General features: G+C 47.4%; 1 protein-coding gene across 1 annotated transcript in view; it reads right to left on the reverse strand.

The window, feature by feature from the left end:
• The window catches only part of VPS13D (vacuolar protein sorting 13 homolog D), a 3,263,180-nt gene that overhangs the window by 630,359 nt on the left and 2,610,236 nt on the right, over positions 1-22,585 (reverse strand). Inside the window, exon 52 of the mRNA XM_069610908.1 lies at positions 1,841-2,016. Coding sequence (XP_069467009.1) covers positions 1,841-2,016 — 176 coding nt within the window. The remainder of the gene's footprint in view (positions 1-1,840; positions 2,017-22,585) is intronic.

Raw genomic sequence — 22,585 nt, forward strand, 5'->3', positions numbered from 1 at the left:
TCTGTTTACATTCTGAGTCGAGAAAGAAATTACTTCTGCGATAATGAGTGCTTTTCAGAATATAATCTGTGAGGGACATGCCAATCCAAATGAAAAACTTTGATATTCAAGCAATTAATAAAAAATGTATTAGGCAATAATATTGCGAGTCAAAATAGGCATACATTGAAGCAACACTTGCCATCAATCTTCAGATAATAGCGGATCCATAACATCCTTCAATTTGCTTTCATCTGGTATACTATCATAAGGGTGCTGCTTTAGTATAGATGCCTTCACACTGGTAACGCTACATCATGAATTTTGTATTGAAGCAATTCATTCTGTCATGTAAGACACAGAAGCAGATGTTCTTGTTTTCTTGATAATGGTCCTTATTCCACCATTCTGGGTTGCATTTTCCCTTTCCTAAATTGATAATGCAATCCATTTCATAAAGATATTGATGAACAGGCCGCTTGTCGCCGCTCCCACCTGACAAATTGAAGTATGCATTTCACTCTAGGTGACAGTCCTTATATTCAGTGGATGGCAGGGTGAAAGGATAGGTGTCTTAACTACAGAACAGGATCCCGATTCAAAGTGCCCTAGGTATAAGTGGCATTCCGAGCGCAACCAAAATGCTCTTCTTGTGCTCCTTACCAGAACCAGATTAGTGGAATGCACAGCTATAATTTGTCCTTATAGTACTCTGCTATACAGCAAGATCGGATTAAGTCTAACAAGTAATGAACAGCTGTTTACTCCTGTCCTAAGTGTAGAATAGGCCTATATGAAGAACCTGTAGGATAGTGCAAGACAACTGTATGTTCCCAACTAGACATATTCAACACAGCAACCTGAAGTGTGAGAGAAAATAATTATAATCTCCTTTGCACAGTCTGAACCGACCAAGCTACATGACGTTGCCTGTTATTTGTACAACACAGGATAGGTTAATAGTGGACTGTTTATGTCCTTCTAAGGGACTACCTCATCGTACAGTATTTTAATTAGAATAATTTGCCATTGTCACATCAGGAAGGAGCAGTTTGCCACAAATTCGAATGACTGAACCACCAGGTGGAGTGAATTTTGGAATTCAGCCGGAGTATAACGATTACAACATATCACACCACTTCTTTCCAATCATTGCATCATCAGATAACAGTTTGTGATAACCCATTAGGCCCAAATAGAGGATACTGCAACCACATTTTACAAACTCAGCATGTCCAACAAAGGCCAGAGAAGGGACTTAGCATGTAGAAGACAAAAGAGAAGGGAAAACTATACCAGAGACTAGTGCCTCAGTAGAAAAGCATTCTGCTTCTCTTTGTCACGAGTACAAATTAATACACATATTTGAATTCAATTATAAGCAAAGTACCGGCTATGAACTCACTATCTGGCAGAATTTCAGAGCAGCAGTTAGAATAGATCCGTTTATGTAAACTTTTAGGCGAGGTTATGAACATACTTAGATTCAGCTCAAATGCATGCTAGCTCAAACAGTATAATTTCTGAAATACATGCCTTTTCCTTGCTTTGCAATGTGATGCAGTGTCTCAAAGTGCTCAGAAGTAGCTATGGCATATGCATGCCAACATGACCATTCCATTTACGAGGTTCCTGTCCAGTCCCTTTTGTTTCTCTGCATTTTGAAATTTGCAGTTTGGTTTTCTTATCATAAATGTAGAACTATAAGCAATGCAATGAAAAATGGTACTGGAAAAGCATCGTCAGAGAGGAAACTGGCATATTGGCATGCATGCGCTGTATAAAACACCCAAATAAAAAAAAGAAAGAAAACTTTTCCCCAAAAACATTATTTTCATTAAATAGTTGTTCTCTTACATACCGCATGTTAATATGAAAGGAGTTATTTTTATTGACTTCAAAGCCACCTGACCAAATGCAGTTTGGAATATCCATCAATCGAACACACAGTAATTGGTCATAATCGTTCCGTGGCCAATGGAATACAACACTGGAGTCCGGAAGAATTGAGATGTAGGCTTCAGGATTTGAAGTGCCCTTGTAAACAAAATAGATACAATTGTCAGCAATCTTTAAAGATTTTAACAGAAACAAAGAAATGTACAAGACCTGTAAGGAAGGGAAACAGTATAAAAAAAGAGTTCTTTGGGACCGACAAGCAGTTCTAAATAACAAAGGTCTTTTTTACAGCTAGTTTCAGTGGATGAATTATTGTCTCATATCAGAACAGCACTTACATTTGAATGAAGGCATGGAGCATTATTGATATTCACTTTTTCACCAATCCTGTTACTGTGTATTTCAATTTTCTTTCACTAGTTTCCAAAGTCATGTGTGTGCTTAATGCACATGGTAAAAACCACATCATTCAGTGCACAAGTTAATACCTCACAATGAAATGAAACCAAGAATGGGAATGGTGCTTGTGAGGTAGTTCAGCATGTTACGCTCAGGAAAAGTTAGCCATATATCAGGCATTCTGCACACACCTACACATGTTCAAAATCAAAAGGTAGAGCAGCAAGACAGCCATGATCACGAGCACCAACCTCCCGACCATCACTACACTACATTAACAATCATCCACAAAAAAACAATCCATGGGCTTGGATCAGATTTAAGAAGCATGAATTACTCCATGCAAAACCCTGAATACCTCTTTATTCAGCAGAATCCAATCTCCTCTTCATCCCACAACAAAGCTACAAAAGCAGGCAGAGCAGCGTTCTTCTTGAGGAAAAGACATGGACCCATCTATATACGATGATGACCTAGAAATGACACTACTTGAATTCAGGAAAAGCAAATATACCTTACTTATCCAAAATGAATTGCCTCCTCTCCCGTCTCATATCCCTTGCGCCATCATACCCGTGTCCTTGAAAAACACTTGTGGCTTTGGCCACGGATAACCGTGTAAACATGTAAACTACAGTCCTATGAACATCAACTTTGTTGGATACCATAGAGAGGCTTGCAAATCCATTGAAACCAGTCTAAATTCTTGCAGCTCTCTACCTTTTCCATGTTGCCCGGCTTAAGAATAGAAAACCACTATGAGGCGCAGTGCGCGGCCATGCAACTGTACGGTAGATATCTTAAGGTGAGGCGTGGCAGCGGGAGGAAAGAGGGATGGAGAGCAATGCAGGAGATAGCGGCTAGTTAACAGAGGGGCCCATTCTGCAGATACTCTGCCCCCGAGGGTCCACTGTGACATCCTCCCACATATGAATATCTCTCCCTGCCTCCTGTATGCTAGACGTGGAGGGCGGAGCGGGACAGTGCCGGCCCCTCAGTAGGGTGCACAACTTCTCCCAGCCTGGCCTCATAGGACAGCAGATAGCTATATGCGCTTGTGAATCATGATCTGGCCCAGGACCTCACTGCAAATGGGCTCAGCGAGAGAACACTACTAGACGGGCCAAGTTTGTGTACATTATGGTGCACTGACACAGCGTTGCAGCCGCTGCAGCTCCCCACTAACCTCACTGGAAAAGCATTGCCCGGGACCAGTCAGGAGTTGTGACATAACCCCTATCACTGGAAGAATAACTTTGGAAGTTCATTGGGCAATACAGAGATGATCTCGGAATCAGAGAACATGCAGTGGTGGGGAGCGGGTGCAGCAAGACCTAATCCCGTTTTTGGGACATCAACAGTGGTTGGAAACGTGATGGAGTCAGCTTGGTGGTGCGGGCTAACTTGTTTCTAAGCAAATCGCATTGGTCATACGGCCAGGGCTTGAATATTTATATTTTTGATACAGTGGAACCACAATACATAGCCTCTGGAAGTGACCTAATCAACACCCTACTAACTGGGTATCCTGGATCCACAGTGGCAGAGAGTATCATGGTGAATACTAAGAAACAAGCTAAAATGGACCAGTTTGCCAGACACGAGGCTGCAGCGGCATCCAATCGCTGTGCAGCACCCCCTTGCAGGTGGATATCGCAATGCTTAATCAGACACTGCTAGCGCTTAAAAGCAGCACAGACACTCTGGGTACGAAAATAGATGCCCTTACATGCAAAGTAGATGTCTCGGCTGTACAAATTGTGTGGCTGCATGACTGAAGCAGAGCAAAGGATAAGCGAGGGAGAAGATAAAGTAACGACTCTACGACACAAGGTCACCGGCCTTCAACAAACAGTTAAGAAGAAAGCTGCTAAAAATGATGAATTGGAAGGGAGATCAAGGCGTAATAATGTGCGCATTCTCAGCATACCAGAATTTGCCTATATTAAGAGCATGGAGAAGTTTGTAGAGAAGCTACTCTTGGAGATCTAAGACAATCCCTCGCTATCAAATTTGTTCAAGGTGGAACAAGCACACTGCTCTATGGCTGCAAAACACCCTCCTGCGGCACCAGAACGTTCCATTATTGCACACATTTTCAATTAGTGAGAGAGAAATGTGTTACTCAGAACTGCGAGAGGGAAAGGCGAACTACGCTGAGGCTCATTGACGATTTGTTTGTTCCCCGACTTCAGTCCACAAACGAAGACCTTTCAAACCGTTAAAAATATCCTGAGGCGGAAAGATTTCTTCTATGCGATGGCATACCCAGCTAAAACTATGAGTGATGCATGACGGGAAAAACGATTTCTTTTATATTCCCGGAAGCCGCAGAACAATTTGTGCAGTATCTGCTTGATCCACAGAATTCACCACGTCACTCACCGTGATGAAATGTGATCGGTGGTACCGTGTGGAATACACAAATGTGGTCTGAGCTCGTTATAGCGGCCACTCCCAGGTGTGAGGGTGACCATCCTTTGCCATAACCGTTGGCAATCTCAGGAAGACCAAACAAACACTTTGAGACGAGCCTGTTGCTACCGGAGCCCAGCGGCTGGCAGTGGCTCCCTATTCCCGCAGCCACTGCGGTTGGTTTTGGTGGTGTTTTTTTTTTTCTTTCTTTTTGGTATTTTACTGTTTAATGGGATGGGTATAGTCAATATGTTTGTGTTTCTGGCATGGCTGGGTTGTGGGTGTGCTGGGGGGGAGGGGGGCACGGGAAGACAGCATAGAAATATAAAACTGATCTCATTATAAAACCAAAAGGGCGCGAACTGCAAGATAGCTATGATCAAATACTACGTCCCTTTTGCAAAGATCAGAATGGGAATAGTGCCCTGCGGTTTCACTAAGGCGGCGGCAGTAGGTATGAAAGTGGGAGATATCTCACTACTGACATGGAATATACAAGGGTTTTCAAACCATAAAAAGGTTCGCCTAATTGTTAATTACGCCAGAAACCATCATGTAAATATTATGTGTTTGCAAGAAACACACCTAGCACGAGAAAGTAAGCTTCCTCGTATACCAGACTGGGGCGTGCACAGATATTTTTCCTCCTTCACATCACAATCACAAGGAGTGGCCACATATATACATCGATCATTAGAATGTAAGCTTCATGAACAGATTGGGGATGACGACACTCCGACGGCACCTTTGGCATAAAGGTGGGGTGTGTACTCAGCACTACCCTTGAAGCATGGAAGGACGAGTACGACTGCTTCCACGATAGAAACTTGAGTGGCAGCTGATGCATCGGCTCAAAGGGTGCCCCGATGCGTTTAGTCAAAACCACATTGAGCGGAAGAGTATTGTATTGTATTGCATTTTATTTATTTAGTGCACTGAGCCCTTAGGCATCTGGGCGCATTTCTTACATTGGTGAAGCAAAGTTAATTACATTTTCATACAAAGGATAAATTACAAAAGATAACAAATAATAGTGGTACAGTAGGTAATTTACAAGGGATTACAATTAATCACAGAGGAGTAGATACAAGGTAGGAATGTGGTACAATTGACAGGTAAGCGGGAAAGTATACAGTATAACAGTGTGATATTCATTGTAGGAGGATTTAGCAGTATGGAAGATCAGACAGTTTGAGCCATGTTACTACTTGACTTCTGAATAAATTGAATGAGGGTTCGGCTCAGAGTGTTGCTGTTAGAGAGTTCCACATTTTAGCTGCAAGGACTAGGAAACTACTGATGCTTGCCTTTGGAGCTTGAACCTAGGAATGGTCAGGCAGTTGGAATATGCAGATCTAATCGGCCGGTCCGAAGATTTTCATATGAATAGGTCACACAGGTACTTCGGTGCTAAGTTGTGTAAGCATTTGAAAGTAAGCGAGAGGATTTTTAGGCTGATTTTTTTGGGGGACAGACAGCCAGTGCACCCTGTGCCTTAGGTCTGTGATGTGGTGTGATCTGGGGTAGTTAGTTGCTGATCTGAGTGCATTATTTTGGAAGATCTGTAGCTTCTTTGTCCTTTGAGGAACTCCTCGACGAGTTTGTGCGACCACAGAGAAGGCCTAACCGGCGCCCTGGTGTACGGGATATGGCGGCCAGATGCACCTTGATAGAGGCATGAGCCAGTCCAGGCCAAGGAAAGCAGGTATGGCAAGGGCTGCAGGGCCGTGACACGCAGGGGTGGGGGTAATCTTCTGAGCCCGGCACCACATGAAGAAACGCTTCCACTTCTGACCGTAACACTTCAACGTTGAAGATACCCTGGCCTTGGCCAAGATGTCCTTACACTCATCAGGTAAAACAATGTCCAATCTCTAGGGCTGCTGGAGCCAGGCCCTGAGGTTCAGGGACGCTGGGTTGTGGTGCAGAATCGTTCCTTCCTCTCTGGACAGAAGGTCCGGAGGTAGTGGCAGCTTGATGGACGGAACCACCAACATATGTAGCAGGTCTGAATACCAGATTTGTCACGGCCATGCCGGGGCGATGAGTATCATCCTGCAATGGCACTGTCTGTGTGTTGATCATTCATAGCAGGAGTGGGAACGGAGAAGCGTATAGGAACGATAATGCATCCCCCATGTTCCACGGCTATGGGAACCTGCTGGCAAACTTCTGACACCTGGAATTAGTTGCCATCACAAAAAGGTTGATCTGGGGTTGAGCCCATTCGTGGAATAGAAGATCCACCTGGTCCTGGCGAAGCTCCCTGCTGAGAGAGTCTGCAATGGTGTTCTTTGTGCCCGCCAGGTCAAAGGGGACGAGAAACATGTTTGTGAAGATCCTCACCACCTTGCACCTAATCGACGGCAGGAAAGACTTGAGGGCCCAGAAGACAGCCCGAAGCTCCAGGATGTTGCTGTGAAGGGTCTTTTCTTCTGCCAGCCAGAGGCCTCTGGTGTGCAACTGTCTAGTATGAGCTCCACAACCTTCCAGAAGCATCCGTGGTGACTGTCTCTTGGTAACGAAGGGACTTGGAATGGGGCCCCTTGTTTGAGATGATGGCGCACGCATCACCACCGTATTGCTCGTCGGAACTCCTCGTTGAGGGCAATCTTGTGCATCCAGGATCCCAAGCCTTGCAGCCACCTCGCATCCAGAAACTCCTCGAGATGACTCACCTGTAGTCTGCAAATGAGGACGAGGTTGATGCAGGAGAACATCATGCCCAACAGTGAATTGACGGCTTGCACAGTAGCTGACCGCGCCGACGACAGTCACTGCATCTTCCCTAGGATGGCTACCACCCTCTCTACCACCCTCTCTTCCGGGGTGAGCCGCCAGGCAAGCCATTGTGTTGAGTCGTGGCCCCAGAAACAGAGCGTTCTGCGATTCCTCCAAGCAGGACATTGGATAATTTATGGAGAATCCCAGATCCATCAGCAGACGCATAGTCCTTGCTGTGTGCTGGCTTGTCAGAGCATCTGAGCGGGATCGAACTAGCCAATCGTCCAGGTAAAGGTAGACGTTGATGCCCTCGAGATGCAGATGTGCTGCCACCGGAGCCAAGCACTTTGTGAAGACCCTCAGGCTGGTTTCAGGCCAAAGGGAAGTGCCTTGAACTCATAGTGCCGCCCCTGGACCAGGAACCGCAGGAACTTGCAGTGTTTCCGATGGATGGGGATTTGGAAGAAGGCGTCCTCCAGGTCCAGAGACGCCAGGACGTCACCTTCCTCCAGTTGGCCGAGCATGTGCTGCAACGGGACAATCCTGAAATTCAGGTACTTGTTGAGGCGTTGCAGATCCAGGATCGGCCTCAACCCTTCGGTCTTCTTTTGGACCAGAAAGTATCTGAAGTACACCCCAGAGGGAACACGTTCTATCACCCCCTTTTTTAACATGGCCTGGACCTCCTGCAGCAGCTGTGCCATGTGCTGTTCTTGTCGAACTACATTGGAAATATGGGGACACCTGTGTTGGACCTCAGAGATGTGTCCCGGTCCGAGAATATCCAGCACCCATCTCTCAGTGGTGATGGTCTTCCACTCGCGGATGAACCTCGGCAGCTGGCCTCCCATCTGGGTGCATGAGTGGGGGCCCGAGTCCACAGCCGGATCAGAACTGTTTAGGTGCCAGGGGCCTGCCGGCAGCGCTGTCCTTCACTGTCGTATGTCTGTGAGTGGACTCTGTACGCCTCCTGAGTCGTGGAGTGGGAAGGCTGCAGATAAGGGGTGGTGTAGCCCTTGGAGGACCTCGCAGGTTTTCCCCTTGAGGAACGAAAGGACGATGACCGACGATGCTGCATGATGCCCAGCGAACGTGCTGTCTCTATGCCTGTCTTGATGATTTGAAGACACTCGTCGACTGCCTTTCCAAACAAGTTTTCTCTGTCGCATGATATGTCCAACACCTTAGACTTTACGTCCGGCCTGAAGTTTGTGGCTTTCAGCCATCCCTGCCAACAAAAAGACTCAGTTTCCCAGCTGACGGAATCCGGTGTGCACGATGACCACCGCCACTGTGATAGTGTGGTCCGAGGCCACCATCCCCTCCTGTAACAGCTCAAGAGCTTCTGCCTTGTTATCCTCGGGTAGGAAGTCAAGAATAGGGCACAGTTTATACCAGACCTCCCCGTCATAGCGTGACAAAATGGCCAGTGCATTAGCAGCCTTAATGGTGCTGGCAGCCGTAAAGATAATCCTCTTCCACATTGCATCCAGCTTAGCTTGTTCCCCTCCTTGTCCGGAGTGTACCATGGATGAGGACGAAGGATTTGCAGAGCGTATCCTGGCCGCAGTGGAGACCACAGAGTCAGATGAAGGCTGGGACCTCAGGCACCTGGGGGACGAGTCCGGGACTCTGTATTTCTTCTTGAGCCTGTCCCGCTTGGGTGGGGTGGTGCTCGGATTCTTTAACAGTGCTAGGTCCAGCAGGGCCCTTGGACTTGTGTTTGAGACTAGAAGGACTTCCGGAAAGCAGTCTTGGAGGACTTCCAGATGGAGCAGGGCCCGGTGTAGGCAGTAGTCTTTGCTGAATTTCTAATACCAGCATTTGCAGCATGGTCAGAATTTCCAACAAAACGTCCCTTAGTTGAGGTGTAGAAGGAGTGAGAGGGTCAGGCTCTGGGCTGGTATGCCTCTTCTGGAAAGGTAGGCGATAGGTTTCACCCTGTGGCGACCCATCTTCCAACAAGGCTCCTTAGCCCCCTTAGTGGTCTGAATAGTAGCCCTCGGGCAGGTGTTCACCCTCATCGGAGCTAGTATAAACGTGCCCCAGCACACTATATTCAGCTACTTGATGTGCCCCCTTCGTAAGGGTCGTTGGAGCCCTACTCCCTCCCTTCTCCTGAGACTTCTGGGGGGAGTAGGGTGATGCCCCCTTTCTGGGGTCTTCGCCAAAGCCGTGGAAGTTACCTCACGCCGTGGCGTTAGGGACACCCACGATGTAGCCTCTGCTGTGACTGTGGGCACCGCCCTCCTTTTGAAGAAGTAGTGGTAGTCGATGAGACCATTGATGGGGTTATCAATGGGGTGGCAACAACAGCCGTCATCAATGTGGCCATTGATGCATTTGATTATGGTGTAGTCTTGGATGGTTGAGACATCGATGGAGGCAGAGAAGAGCCCACTGTGGATTTCTCCTTCGTCACCTTGTCCATTGATGGCAAGCAGAGTTTCGAAGGGGTCAAGGACTTTCTCTTAGAGCGTGCGACCCTCACTGTGGATGTGGTTGGTGGTGGCGACCTTGTCCTTCCTCAGACGGGACCCGCAGCAGTGGCGTACCCAGTGAAATTTGTGGCGGGGGGCTATTGGCCCCCGTCGGGCAGGGCGTCCTCAAAGGACCTCGACCTTTTATCCAAGGGATTTGGATTGTGGGACCGGCCGCTCTTTGGGGAAGCATGACCATACCCAAAGGCCGAGTTAGAGGTCTTACCCGATTTTAACCATGCCGCCAGTCTGCTGTAGCAGTCCTTCTTGGTCTTTTTCGAAAAACCACAGCAGACCTCTTATCCAAGGGATTTGGATTGTGGGACCGGCCACTCTTTGGGGAAGCATGACCATGCCCAAAGGCCGAGTTAGAGGTCTTACCCGATTTTAACCATGCCGCCAGTCTGCTGTAGCAGTCCTTCTTGGTCTTTTTCGAAAAACCACAGCAGACCTCTTATCCAAGGGATTTGGATTGTGGGACCGGCCACTCTTTGGGGAAGCATGACCATGCCCAAAGGCCAAGTTAGAGGTCTTACCCGATTTTAACCATGCTGCCAGTCTGCTGTAGCAGTCCTTCTTGGTCTTTTTTAAAAAACCACAGCAGACCTCGCATCCCTCCTCATTATGGTCCAGATGCAGGCAGTAAAGATAGATGTGGTGTCGATCCTCCACGAAAAAGTTCCGTAGTCCACATTTCGCACAGAGTTTGAAGAGGCATCTCTTCTCCTCGGTCACGGTGAAAAAGGCGCAAAGTAGGTCCAAACCTGGGCCTTCTGATGAAAGATCCTCGATGTAGTTTTATCTTCACCGACAGCAGATCCCCACTGCCGGTAGTTGACCTCTGGTCGAACGATAAATCCAAAAATCGGTCAAAAGCTTTCACATTTTACCAAAAACTCAAAATATTAGCAAAAATGTTTGGAGAGCACTAAGAAGACTCCCGACACTGACGCATGTGGTAAATATCTGAAGATGGCCACCAGGGTTGGAGCTTAGGAAGAGGACTGTCATTGGATGGGGGCAGTATGACCCAGAGGACAGGGATTGGTTTAGAGGAGAAATAGTTTAAAAAATAAAGTGAAACTTTTTTCTTTTACTGAGGATTCCCAGCCTGACGATAGGGAATATTCATGAGCATGTGAATCCATGCCAGACACCATGCTGGAGAAAATATAGAGACACTGCAAGGTGTAAAGGAGAATCAGCAAACAGACCTTTCTTTGTGCAATTAAGGAACTGTTTGTATAGAGAGTGAGGCGAAACCCAGGTGTGGTATAAGCCCCCTTGAAGAATTAAAAGAACATTTACAGAAGCCATCCTAAAACAGAACTGAGTTTTCACGACAGTGGTAGGGGCAGAGTAGGATAGTTTTTGACAAAGGACGGACCGTTGATTTGGACAATCTTACTGACGACCACCACCCTCGTTTGTTTTGTGTTAGGTAGGGCAAACACCTTATTACTAGGGAGAGAGATGGGCCTTTTATTTATTATTTTAATAAATAAACCTGTATAAATACCACCTATTGGTCAGTCTCCTTCTGGCCGACCACACCTCCTACTCCTCCTTCTTCTCTTTCCCTTTCTACTCCATCTCCTCCTACCTGCCACCTTGCTAGTCTTCCTCACTCTGCACAATAGAACACCTTCATTTCCATCACTCAGGCAGCAGAGTACTGTGCATTTTTTTACAGTGTGAAAAATAGGATGATTGATGCAGAGAGTTCTGACTGGCTGGTTCATTCTTTCCTGGGTTACCCAGTTCCTGATTGGCACTACATTAGAATCAGGCAGGAGGATCCTGGCTGTGTCCAGTCTAGGCATTATGCTTGCCTGGTTTGTTAGGAATTCGCTCTCCTCTTTCTAACCCTGTGTATTGGATTTGAACATGGTTGTTTGTGCGCTAAGCATGAGCACCCTATTTCAGTCCTTGCCCTTGCGATTCAATGCCAGGCTTTGTTCCTCTAACATCTAAAGCTGGGAATCCAACTGCACACATGGAACAGAAAACCCAGTTCAGACTAAGCACAGTTTATTTTATCAACTGCTTGAGGATTCTAACTCAATGACTTTGTCACTTCATTCTGTGAGAACCCTGAGGGTATCCTCACACCTACTTCCCTTGGGTCCTCTTCTCAGGCCATCACTTTTGGATCCTGACCCTGGGGGTGTCATGAACCGCCACTTGCGCCCCTTCTGGACTTCCTGGTCCACGATGCATCGTACCACCGTAGCAGTATTCCTCTCAACATGGCTGCTGCATCAATCATGGATTCTTACAAAAAGGGCACGCCCCGTGGCGCTCTGCGTCTCAATGCTCCTGTACGAGTTTGCAGCTAGAGTGCCTAGCGTTCCTTCCTCGTATCGTTGTTCCAATACCTCTACCCCTTTTTTCCCTTAATTCCTGGCCATTGCAGCGGCTACACGTCTTCCTGGCCACTCGCTCTTTCCTTCCTGGTTCCTTACCTTGCTCTGTGCCCACGCCCGCTTGTTTAGCCTGCGGGCAATAAGTTCCTTCCTGGTTCCATGCTTATTCCTGGACATTGTCAACCCTTGCACCCTGGAATTTTGAATTCTTCCTCTGTATCCAATCACGGTTCACGCTGGATATAGAGGATCACCGGCCGTACCTGTTCAAGTCCAGGACATCCCGAAAACCTGAGAAATCCACAAAGAAGAAATCGGTGCAAGACAAACAGGTAGGATCGAGTGCTGTGTGTGACAGGGGATGGAGATGCGAGGGAGGATCACCTGGGTGGAGGGTCCTTCGGGATTGGGGAGAGGATGTCTGCAGGCAAGACAGAGTATCCCCCCTTTCCTTGTGACAACCAACCTTGCCCTCCCTGCCTTTATAGACTTTTCCAATCACTTCCCTTCAGTTCCCCTCATTCATATCACTATAGTACTGGGACGAGGATGAGGAAACTAGGAGTGGAGTGGTACACACCAACATGTCATTTCACCACTCTGGTACTGAGAAGAGGAAGAGGTCTGAGGACTGTTGTGAGGGTCAGGCATGTCCTAGGAACACCACCAAGTATAGTCAGGCAATTGTACACAAGGGCTCACACCTGCAACCTGTTAGCGAGACACAGCTGTATAAAAGGTGGAGCCAACAGTATGATGGGGATAGCCAGCAGGACAGACACCAGGCCAGGAGAAGCGGGCCTGAGAGGATTGGCGTCCTGCAACGACAAAGGCTGCAGAGGATCCGGCCTGAGACCAGGAAGCCAGCGTGTGCTGTCAGGAAGCTGTAACAGCGGGGTCTGAGACGGGCCAGGAAAGGAGCAAGTCTGAGGGGACCCCCCTGCCAAGTGCCTACAGATGGAGTTGTTGGGCATAGAGGACTTGCAAGCTCTGCAGGCCACTGATGGCGCCAGAGAGTGATAGAGCTATCAGCAGCCCACAGCAGAGTTTGTGGCAAGCGAGTGCTGTTCGCAGGAATACAGAGAAGTGTAGGCAGAACCAACAAGAGAGGTAGACCGCCCGGAGGAGACCCTGACAACCGGTGAGTGAAACAGAGGGACCACTCGTACCACTGCGCTCCTGGGAGCTACAGCGAGGCATGCAGCGATACTGGCTGAATGGAAATGTATGTGCAAGTGACCGTAAACCCAAAGAAAGGGTTTTGTGAGTGCTACGAACAGAATGCGGAGCATAAAAGTGAGGAATTTAAATGCAAAGCATGTGATATTGAATCTTGAACTGAATAACTGCTTTACAAGTATTATTGAATACTGAACTGAAGAAACGCTTTGTGAAGCTTATGAATGGAATGGAAACAAGGATGAAAAACACGTAATGAACATTTCAAAAGCAAAGAATGCAACTCTATGAATAAAGTGAAAATCAAGTGATGAACAGTTATCAAGTGTATGAAAAGCAAGATGGTGGGTAAGCACCACAGAGTGAGGTGTGTGGAAGAACACACTGTGGCAAATCCAAAAGACTGGCAAGAAGAACTCAGAGTGAATGCAAGCTGAAGCACAGGTGTGTCGAACGAAAAACCTGTGTGAGAAAGAACCGCAAGGTTGCGTGACTTGTAGTGAGTGGACGGTGTGGTCCGATAACTGCACCTAGACCGAGGAAACCCTGTTTGGCAAAGTCATGGAAAGTCCAGATAAAGAATCTTTATTGGTAACCAAGATTCCTGAAGTGAATGAGAAAAATAGCTATCTGCAGTACCTGAATCGGAAGGGTAGTCAAGGTGACCTGGAACTGGTTGTGAGATTTCAGAAACTTAAAACTGATTATACACTGGCAAGCTAAAAGTGTTGCAGTCTTAGGGAAGGGAACCGAAGGCCACTTTGGAACTGTGTTCTGGCGTTGGAGAAGGTGACCTTACGGCCTTTTGAACTGTGTTGCAGCCTTGGGAAAGGCAACCCTAAGGCTCATTTGGAATGTGTTACTTAGTTGGGAAAGGAACCCCACCAAGGCCTTTTGGAACTGCTTCGAACTTGGGGAAAGGGAGCTGGAAAGTAAGCTTGGAGCTGGAAGAAGATCAGAACTTTAGTTGGATCAATTTTTCATTTGTTACTGATGTCCTTACACATTTCATAGTTTAGATGTGAGGGCAAGTATAGGTTTTGGACACAGAGGGACATTCAAGTTGATCTTACTGCCTGAGACTGTCCTTAGTTTCTTTAGGTAGGGAAATCCCACCTTAGTGTAGGACAAGTTAGGCCTTACACCATCCTGACATTTGAGTTAGTAAATAAATACATTTGGTTTGAACTTTGAATCTGTTGTCTCCCTCTTGCTTATTGGTGCCTTCACAATCCACAGACATGTCCTATATGATTCCGCAAACTACTTTCACATTTTGACTGACCAACATTAATAATTGCCCTTATGGCACAATTTAAACATGTTAGTTGCCTGCTTTTCTGTCATTGTTTTCTTTATTCAATATCCAAAATCTACCAAATATACTTAATACAATGCTTTTATGGAATAACCAATACCTTCAACAATGCCAATACATTTTGTTTCCCTCTGTTTTGTGTTTGATGTTTAGCCATAAAAACTCTTTAAAATCTAGAGCATACCGATTGTAAAATAGCGTAATATTAATAGTCATTAGCTTGCAGACAAGAGTAAATGTTTCTGGACATTCCCAAACTTATGAAAGTTAATTTCAGATGCTACAGGCTATGACAACCTTGCCAATATGGGATGACGTCAGTACGTTTTCTGTTTTTATTATAAAACAATATACAAAAGCAGGCTATTGAAGCTCTGAGACTAAGGGTGCTCGATTCCTTGTGCGCTTGGTCTCAGCCTTAAAGGGGCTCCCACCTTCCCAAAACGGTCTCCCTGCTCCCAAAAGTCTGAATACAAGGTTTAACACTATGGCCAGGCTACCTGCACCCTAGGTGACCTAAGCCGGAGTAGCCTGATGTTTTTGTTACGACACTCCTTCTCAACTCCACCAGTGCCTCTCTAACCTTCTTCCGACTCCTGGTTTTATCGCTCCTCTCACTCTTCCTGCCTCCTCCTGATCCAATTATCTCTCTTGCTCTGCTTCTCTCTTCTCCTTCCCCCTCAGGATTGTATTGCCTGTCTCCACTATCCTAACTCGACCTCTCTTGTCTCTACTCTCTTCCACCCTTGCTGTCTGCACTCCCTTGTAATTCTCCTTTCTTACATCTCTTGCGTTCTCTCCCTCTCTTTCTCACACACTCATGGCCAAACATACAAGAATAATGGTACCACTTTCTCAATCCCAATACCTTACCATCACTCTATTCAAACATGCCCAAAGTCTCCACCATGAACTCCTCCACAATCCTCTCTAGTCTATCGGTCTTCCTTCACCTCTTCCATCTTCACGAGAACACCATTCACTGCAGACTGTAACAAATCAAGGGATTTCGCCCATTCTCCCAAAGGTGGAGAGCCCCTGTGAGTCTAGGGAGATGAGCCCGCTCTGCAATACCCTCCCTAGGGGTGGAGGCAAGTGGGACCTCATCGGAAGAGACTCCCCCTTGGGGGACAAGGACTCCCGTTCCTGTGAGAAACTCCCTAAAGCTGAACACATTGTGACCTTCATGGAATGCTCTAAAATACCAGAGACTAGTAAACAACAATACTGGGACAAAAACACTGAATAATGTTATTCTCACATAGGAAAAGAACATTTCCCTTTAAATCGAAGTATCCAATCCACTGGGATGAGTACGTTGAATAGCGTGTACTCGACAAGCAAGAGGAATAGAGAGGAATGAACACGCAATCAAGGGAAGGCCCCAAGCTGCGTATCACCTGGGGAATGGCAGAGTAGGCTTGAGCCGGGAAGCCCACAAGTTTCAAATTCTCACGATACTGAACAGGAGGATGCCAGAGACACAGCGAATCCCGAGTGTGAGAAGCCGAAAGGGCAAGAGCCCAGAGGAAGGTGGTGGCGAGACCATGAAGAATCTGCAGTGGACAGCCGGTACACAAACCAGTGCTGCTACCATTGCAAGCATCCAGCAGCAGGGTGTCCACTCACCAGCACAAGGGGAGGAGAAGACCCAAGGAAGTAAATGTAAATGCTGACAAAGTTAAACAGACGGCAGTACGGGACAGGAGAAAAGCTTCCTGAGGAACGAGACTCCCAAAGACGTTCTCTATCGCAGTCGAAGGTAACAGGAATATTGGGAGGCCCATAGGGAATCATTATACCGTGTCAGACACTCGTGCTAATAGCAGTCATGAAACAAAGTTAAAGTTGACAGCAGCAGGTGTGATGCTGGAAATGCATTGGAGGGACAGGGCCTCCCTATCCTTGTTCTGTAGATCTTTTTCATGTGTTTTCTGTATTGTGTTCTGCCCAGGAGTCCATGTGGGACTCCTGGCAGTGCAGCTGTTCCTCTTTTTGGTTTGGTGTACAGACCCCTGGGATACCCTTATGGCACCCATGGGTGGGGGTACAACCCTGTGCCCCTAATGTATGTTTTGGGCACGTGTGTGTGGTCCACCGAGCAGGATATGGGCTGGTGGCAGCTCCATGCTGAATTTGACAGGTGCTCTGATTATCCTCCATTTTGGCGATACCCAGGACCTACCATTAGAATCAGTTGATTCCTGATATGAAACAAGATGGCCCCTGTGGCCTCTTGCTTTCTATTGCCTGTTACCTTGTATTTCCCAAAGTCCTGGGAAGCCCTACCTCTGTCCCTTCCCCCTGACTGGCTGTTGGGCGAAGTTCCATATATGGTATTGTGGGGAAGTCCAGGCCAGACTGGCTGGAGCCTTCCCAGTGACTGTATGTTGTGGGTACGCTCTAGGGATGGACGTGGGAGAATGGAGTGTGCGATCAATATGCACTTCTTGTTATGGGTGTTTTCTGGTATGTAATACAATGAATGAGACAGCCCAGTCTGAAACTGGTATGAATGCAGTGTGGCATGCGGAATGGCTGGGTACTTGTCCCAATACACATTACTTGTTGTGAGTGTCTGGTGGGAGGAGAATGGCTTGAATGCACTGTGAGCCTGATTGGCTGCCTGACTGCCCTTCTGAGTGGTTGGTTGCCAGAGTGTGACCCAGCAGAATGAATGAGAGACAGAACAGTATATCTGGGGGCCTCTCACTGCTAGAAAGCATTCAGAAGCTGAAGTTGATACTTGATTCTTATCCTTGAAGTCCAGCCGGAAGAAGACGACTTGCTGCTGCATATGCTTCGACCTGATCCGAAAGCTGTCGAGTTTGTCAAGGACTGATCCGAGAGAGAACCTGGCTAGGAGACCTCTTCCCGAGCTACAAGGGAACATTGTGCACCGATAGCCTTTGCAGAGCCTCCCTGGAAGTCAGACCTTCGACAGGTTGCCGATCTGAGACGGGGACCGCCAAGGAGAACGAAGAGAAGCACCCGACATTCTGTCCACTGTCATCGACCAGGGCTCACAGGTTTGCTATAACCGCTGGAGGCCCATCAAAGCCGTGTTGCCCAGAAGCGGGGACCGCTTGACGGTGTGCCGCCGACGACCGGAGCCGCAATGCTCCACCGGATGAAGACACTTTGAATTTAAGGACGCTTTCGCCTGCACCGTCGACTGCTTTGTCCTGCCGGAGAAAGTCGAGGCCGCCGACGTGCTGAGGAGCATCCAACGGTCGGTTTCCTGCCACCCGAAGACCGCAGAGACGCCAGACGACTCGACGCCCTTGCTGGGCCAAAGTTCTTCATTGACTTTTTGCGGCAATTAACCATCGCCGTCGAAGTGCACCGTACACCTCGTCTTTGCAGGACGTCCACGACCGATCGTCGACAAGTATCGCCTGGACCGAAGCTGCTGCCTCGACGCCATTGAACCTTTTCATCAACGACTCCCGGCGCCTAGGTTCACCTTCTTCGAGGCCAATCGACGATCCGTGGCCCCTGCCTTAAAGGGGGTCACTCAAAAAGTATCCATCGATGCCTCATCGAAAAACTCTGCTATTCCAGGTACATTGGGGTGGTAGAAGTTGTATAGAAGGAAATAAGACTCATACTGAACAATATATGTACTGGCTTGTTTTATATCTTTATTTACAGGTTGCCTATGTGGGGGGATCCTCATACAGAACTGTGCCTAGTGGTAGGAGCCCAGTATTCTGCCTATTGTTTGAATCAACCTGCTTTCCTCCTATGTCTAGTACTTGTTCACATAATTAACTGATTTGTATGACATTTGAACTGAGTACAATTAATGCTTTTTAAAGAAATCCAAGTATAATTGTGGTACCACTTAGAACTGTATATATTTGCCATTTTAGATTAACCCGAGCACAAAGTGTGTTATTGTGATTGTGTATATTACTTTGAACCTTATTTATATAAAGACTGTGCTATCACCAACATAGTGTGTGGACATTCCTTTGTGGGTGCTTGGGGACTACACTGTACTTAAGAACCAGTCTGCATCACCTCCTGAGAGCTAGGCCTTGATTGCTCGCCCATGTTTGACCTAATAGAGAATCTTGGCTGGCGGCCCCTGGGCCTTTCCTCTACCATGTAGAGAGCAGGAGTACAGATACCCCCCTCCAGTCTTTACACTGGTGGCAGCAGTGGGATGCTTATGGTTTTAAGAATCAGTGTGTAACCTTGCCACTTACAAAATATCTACACTTTGTTGCATTAAAGTTCAGTTGTGTATTAGGTGACTACATTACAAGCAATGGAATCTATTGCAAATGGTAAATTGACTTGGATGAGCTTAGAGGCTCTCCAGAGTGCTTGTGAAGCCAGGGAGTTAGACTTTGAGTATAAATCTAGGGCTGAGCTGATAGCTGCCCTGGAGGACTACCAGACTGATTGTGAAGCTCTTGAAGGGGGGATGCAACCAATGAGGACCCTACCCCTGGGGGTGTTGTTGAATCTGGTTCTGGGAATGCCACCATTCCTGCTGCCTCTGTTCTGAACCCCAGCACTACTCTTCAGGGATAAGCCATTAAGATTGAACTTTTAAAATTGGAGCTACAACGGGAACAGTTAGCCTTTCAATATGAAAAGTTGGAAACAGAAGTTGAATTGAAGAAATAGGAGTTGGCACAGCAAGTGATACTCAAAGATAGGGACACCGAGCACCAGAAAATTCAGCTGGAGAGAACTAGAGTGGAGACTTCAGCGAAACCAGTTGAGTGTGTCGGGTCCCCAGCCACCAGGTTTATGAAATGAAATGATATTTTATTTATATCGCGCTCGTACACAAGTGTTTCAGAGCGCGACCAGGCAGAAAGGGAGGGGAACAAAGAAAAAACAAAACAGCGATCTTACTAGGCCCAGTGACATTTAAGAAAGCGCAAGTGCAAGGGAAAGGAAAATGGGGGAGAAGTGCAGGAGGTGGGGGGGGGTGAAAAGTGCAAAGCAGAGGAGAGGAAACATAAATACATATTAAATAGAATAAATAATAAATAAGGGCTTTAAACCATGGTAGTGCAGCCAGCAAGTGGCAGGTGAAAGTTAGTCAGAAAGGTATATCTGATAAGTGCAGAAGAAACATGGGAGGGGGACTGTATGGGTACAGATACATAACTCTAGTGCAGATGGTGGCCTGGAGGGAGTGCAGGAGGGTGGCAGGATGAGCAGATACCTGGGCCCGAAAGAACAGAGGGTGGCCAGGTGCACAATGCCATGAGAAGAAACAGATCAACAGGGGAGAAGGGGGGCAAAGGCAGAGGCAAAGACAAAGGTCTTGAGAAGTTTCCGGAACCGAAGATGTTTTTCCTCAAGTTTCAAGGTGGCCGGGAGGCTGTTCCAAAGGGAGGCACCAGCCGAAGACAGATCTACCCCCAGCTCGTTTTTTTGCAAAGCGACTAACCCTGAGGGAGTTTGAAGTAGAGGAGCGAAGGGCTCGAGAGGGGAGGTATTTAGGGAGGGATAGTTGAAGGTATTTTGGACCCAGGCCCCAGAAAGCCTTGTGGACAATGCAGAGGGTTTAAAATGTAATCCTTGCATCCACTGGGAGCCAATGAAGGGATTTCAAGGCTGGAGAGATACGATCCCAGGGCTTGAGGCCAAGGACAAGTCTCGCAGTCCTGTTCTGGATTAGTTGTAGAGGGCAGAGAGTGGAGACAGGTAGATTTAGGAAGAGGCTGTTACAGTAATCCAGTCTGGAAAGAACCAGAGCTTGGGAGACAGTGAGCTTTTGAGGATAGGAGAGGAAAGGTAGAGTACCTCTAAGGAGGTGGAGTAAAAAGTTAGATGTTTTGGAGACATCAGAGATGTGTGCGGAGAAGGAAAGTGTAGAGTCAAAGATAACCCCAAGGTTCTTAGCCACGCAAGTAGGGGTGGGAGGAGGGCCAAGGGAGGCTGGCCAGAGAGTGAGAGGAAAGGATGGAGATGGTGTACCAATAAGGAGGATGTCAGTCTTGTTGGCATTTAGACATAGATCATTGGCGGCACACCAATTTTGAATGGTGATTAGACAATCAGAGATGAGGGAAGGAGAGGGGGAGGATGAAGGAAGCCTGAAAATGAGTTGGGTGTCGTCAGCATTGCACTGGAAAGTTGAGCAGAACATTGAGATGCAGTAAGCGAGAGTTGCCAGGTATTGGTTGAAAAGACAGGGCGAGAGGATAGACCCCTGGGGAACACCACATGTGGAGAGGGAGATAGAAGATAGGAAGGACCCAAGTTGTACCTGGGAGGGTCCATCAGAGAGAAAAGAGGTCAACCAGGCCAGAGCCTGATCAGTGATGCAGAGGTTGTCACGAAGACGATTGAGTAGGGTGATATGGTTGACCGTGTCAAACGCAGAGGAGAAGTCAAGTAGGATGAGGACAGAGGGAATGTTAGAATCGAGGTTGGAGAGCAGGTTTTCACGGATGTTCAGGAGAGCAGTTTCCGTACTTCTGGCAGCTCTAAAGCCAGATTGGTGGTCATGGAGGGAGCCAACAGAGTTAGAATGGAGATTAAGCTGAGAGATAGCCAGCTTTTCCAGGAACTTGACCAAAAAGGGAGTAATGGAAATTGGGCGGTAGTTTGCCAGACATGACGGATCAGCAGTGGATTTCTTGAGGAGAGGATGCACAAGGGAGTGTTTAAGAGGGGTGGGGAACAATATTTGGTTGGTGTGTATGTGGCAGGTTCCGATATCCTCCAATGGATTGAAGCATTTGAGATGTCTTGTGGAATCCATGATGTTGATAAAAGTGATTGGGCTAAGTGTTTGTTAAGAAGAGTGCCTCAGACTGGGTTTGACTGTATTCTGAAACAGAGTGTGGAGAAAAGGGGTCAGTATGAGTGCATGAAGTCTGCTTTGATTGCCAAGTTTGGCAAGGCACCTACCCAATACCTTAAAAGGTTTAGGGAATTTAAGAAAAGAGGGAATGTGTCTTGGGTTGACTGGGTGAGTGCTGCACATATGAACATGATAGGGTGGATTGATGGTTACAAAGTGAAAACTTTTGTTGAATTGTCCCACCTTTTGTTTTTTGAACATTTTTCTGAAGAATGTTGACCATAGCTGCGTCAGTATGTTGCTGACCAGAACATTTTAGATCCCTTTAAGCTGGCCAGGCTGGCTGACAAGTAGGTCACCCACCAGGTGTCCCCTAAGTACTCCAGTGGGAAGGAAAAGGACAAAAAAAAGCGGACCTCTCCGAAGGCTGAAGGAGTCCCAAAAGCAATCACAGTCAAGTAAACCAAAACCTTCCTCTCCTAAGACCCCAAAATCTAGTGAGGATAAGTCCTATGTGGGTGGGAATAAGAGTAGTGGTCCACCTGCTACAAAGCAGGCTCCCAGTGGTTCCAGTACCGTACCCGGCATTCCTGGCGCTTGTTGGGAATGTGGGGCTCTGGACAACAAGAAGGGTGACCCCAAGTGTAAAGGTTAGGCACTTGGCGACCAGGCTGTCAGCCTGACCTACCCTTACCCCATGCCTGAGGTGGAGGCCACTGTCCTCCCCTTCTCTACAGGAATCCCATTCAGTACTCCTGTAGAGATTTCCCTAGTGTCCCTTGGGGTCTGGGACCAGTACGCAGAAGTACTGATGACAATCCCACAGAAGACCCTTAGGTTTTCGAGAAGAGTTCTCTTGAATGGCTTGCCTTCCACTGGTTTGAGAGACACTGGGGAAAGCACGACAGTGGTGGACAGGACCCTGCTCAAGCCAGAGGACTATGTAGGTGCTCCTCTGAGAACCACCAGGTTAGCTGGTGGGCCTCCCAAATTATCACCTGCAGCCTTAGTCATGCTCATGATTGGAGACATGACAGCAAAGCTT

Source organism: Ambystoma mexicanum, chromosome 8, assembly GCF_040938575.1.
Source record: "Ambystoma mexicanum isolate Mex_15411 chromosome 8, UKY_AmexF1_1, whole genome shotgun sequence".
In the NCBI taxonomy this organism is placed as follows: Eukaryota; Metazoa; Chordata; class Amphibia; order Caudata; family Ambystomatidae; genus Ambystoma; species Ambystoma mexicanum.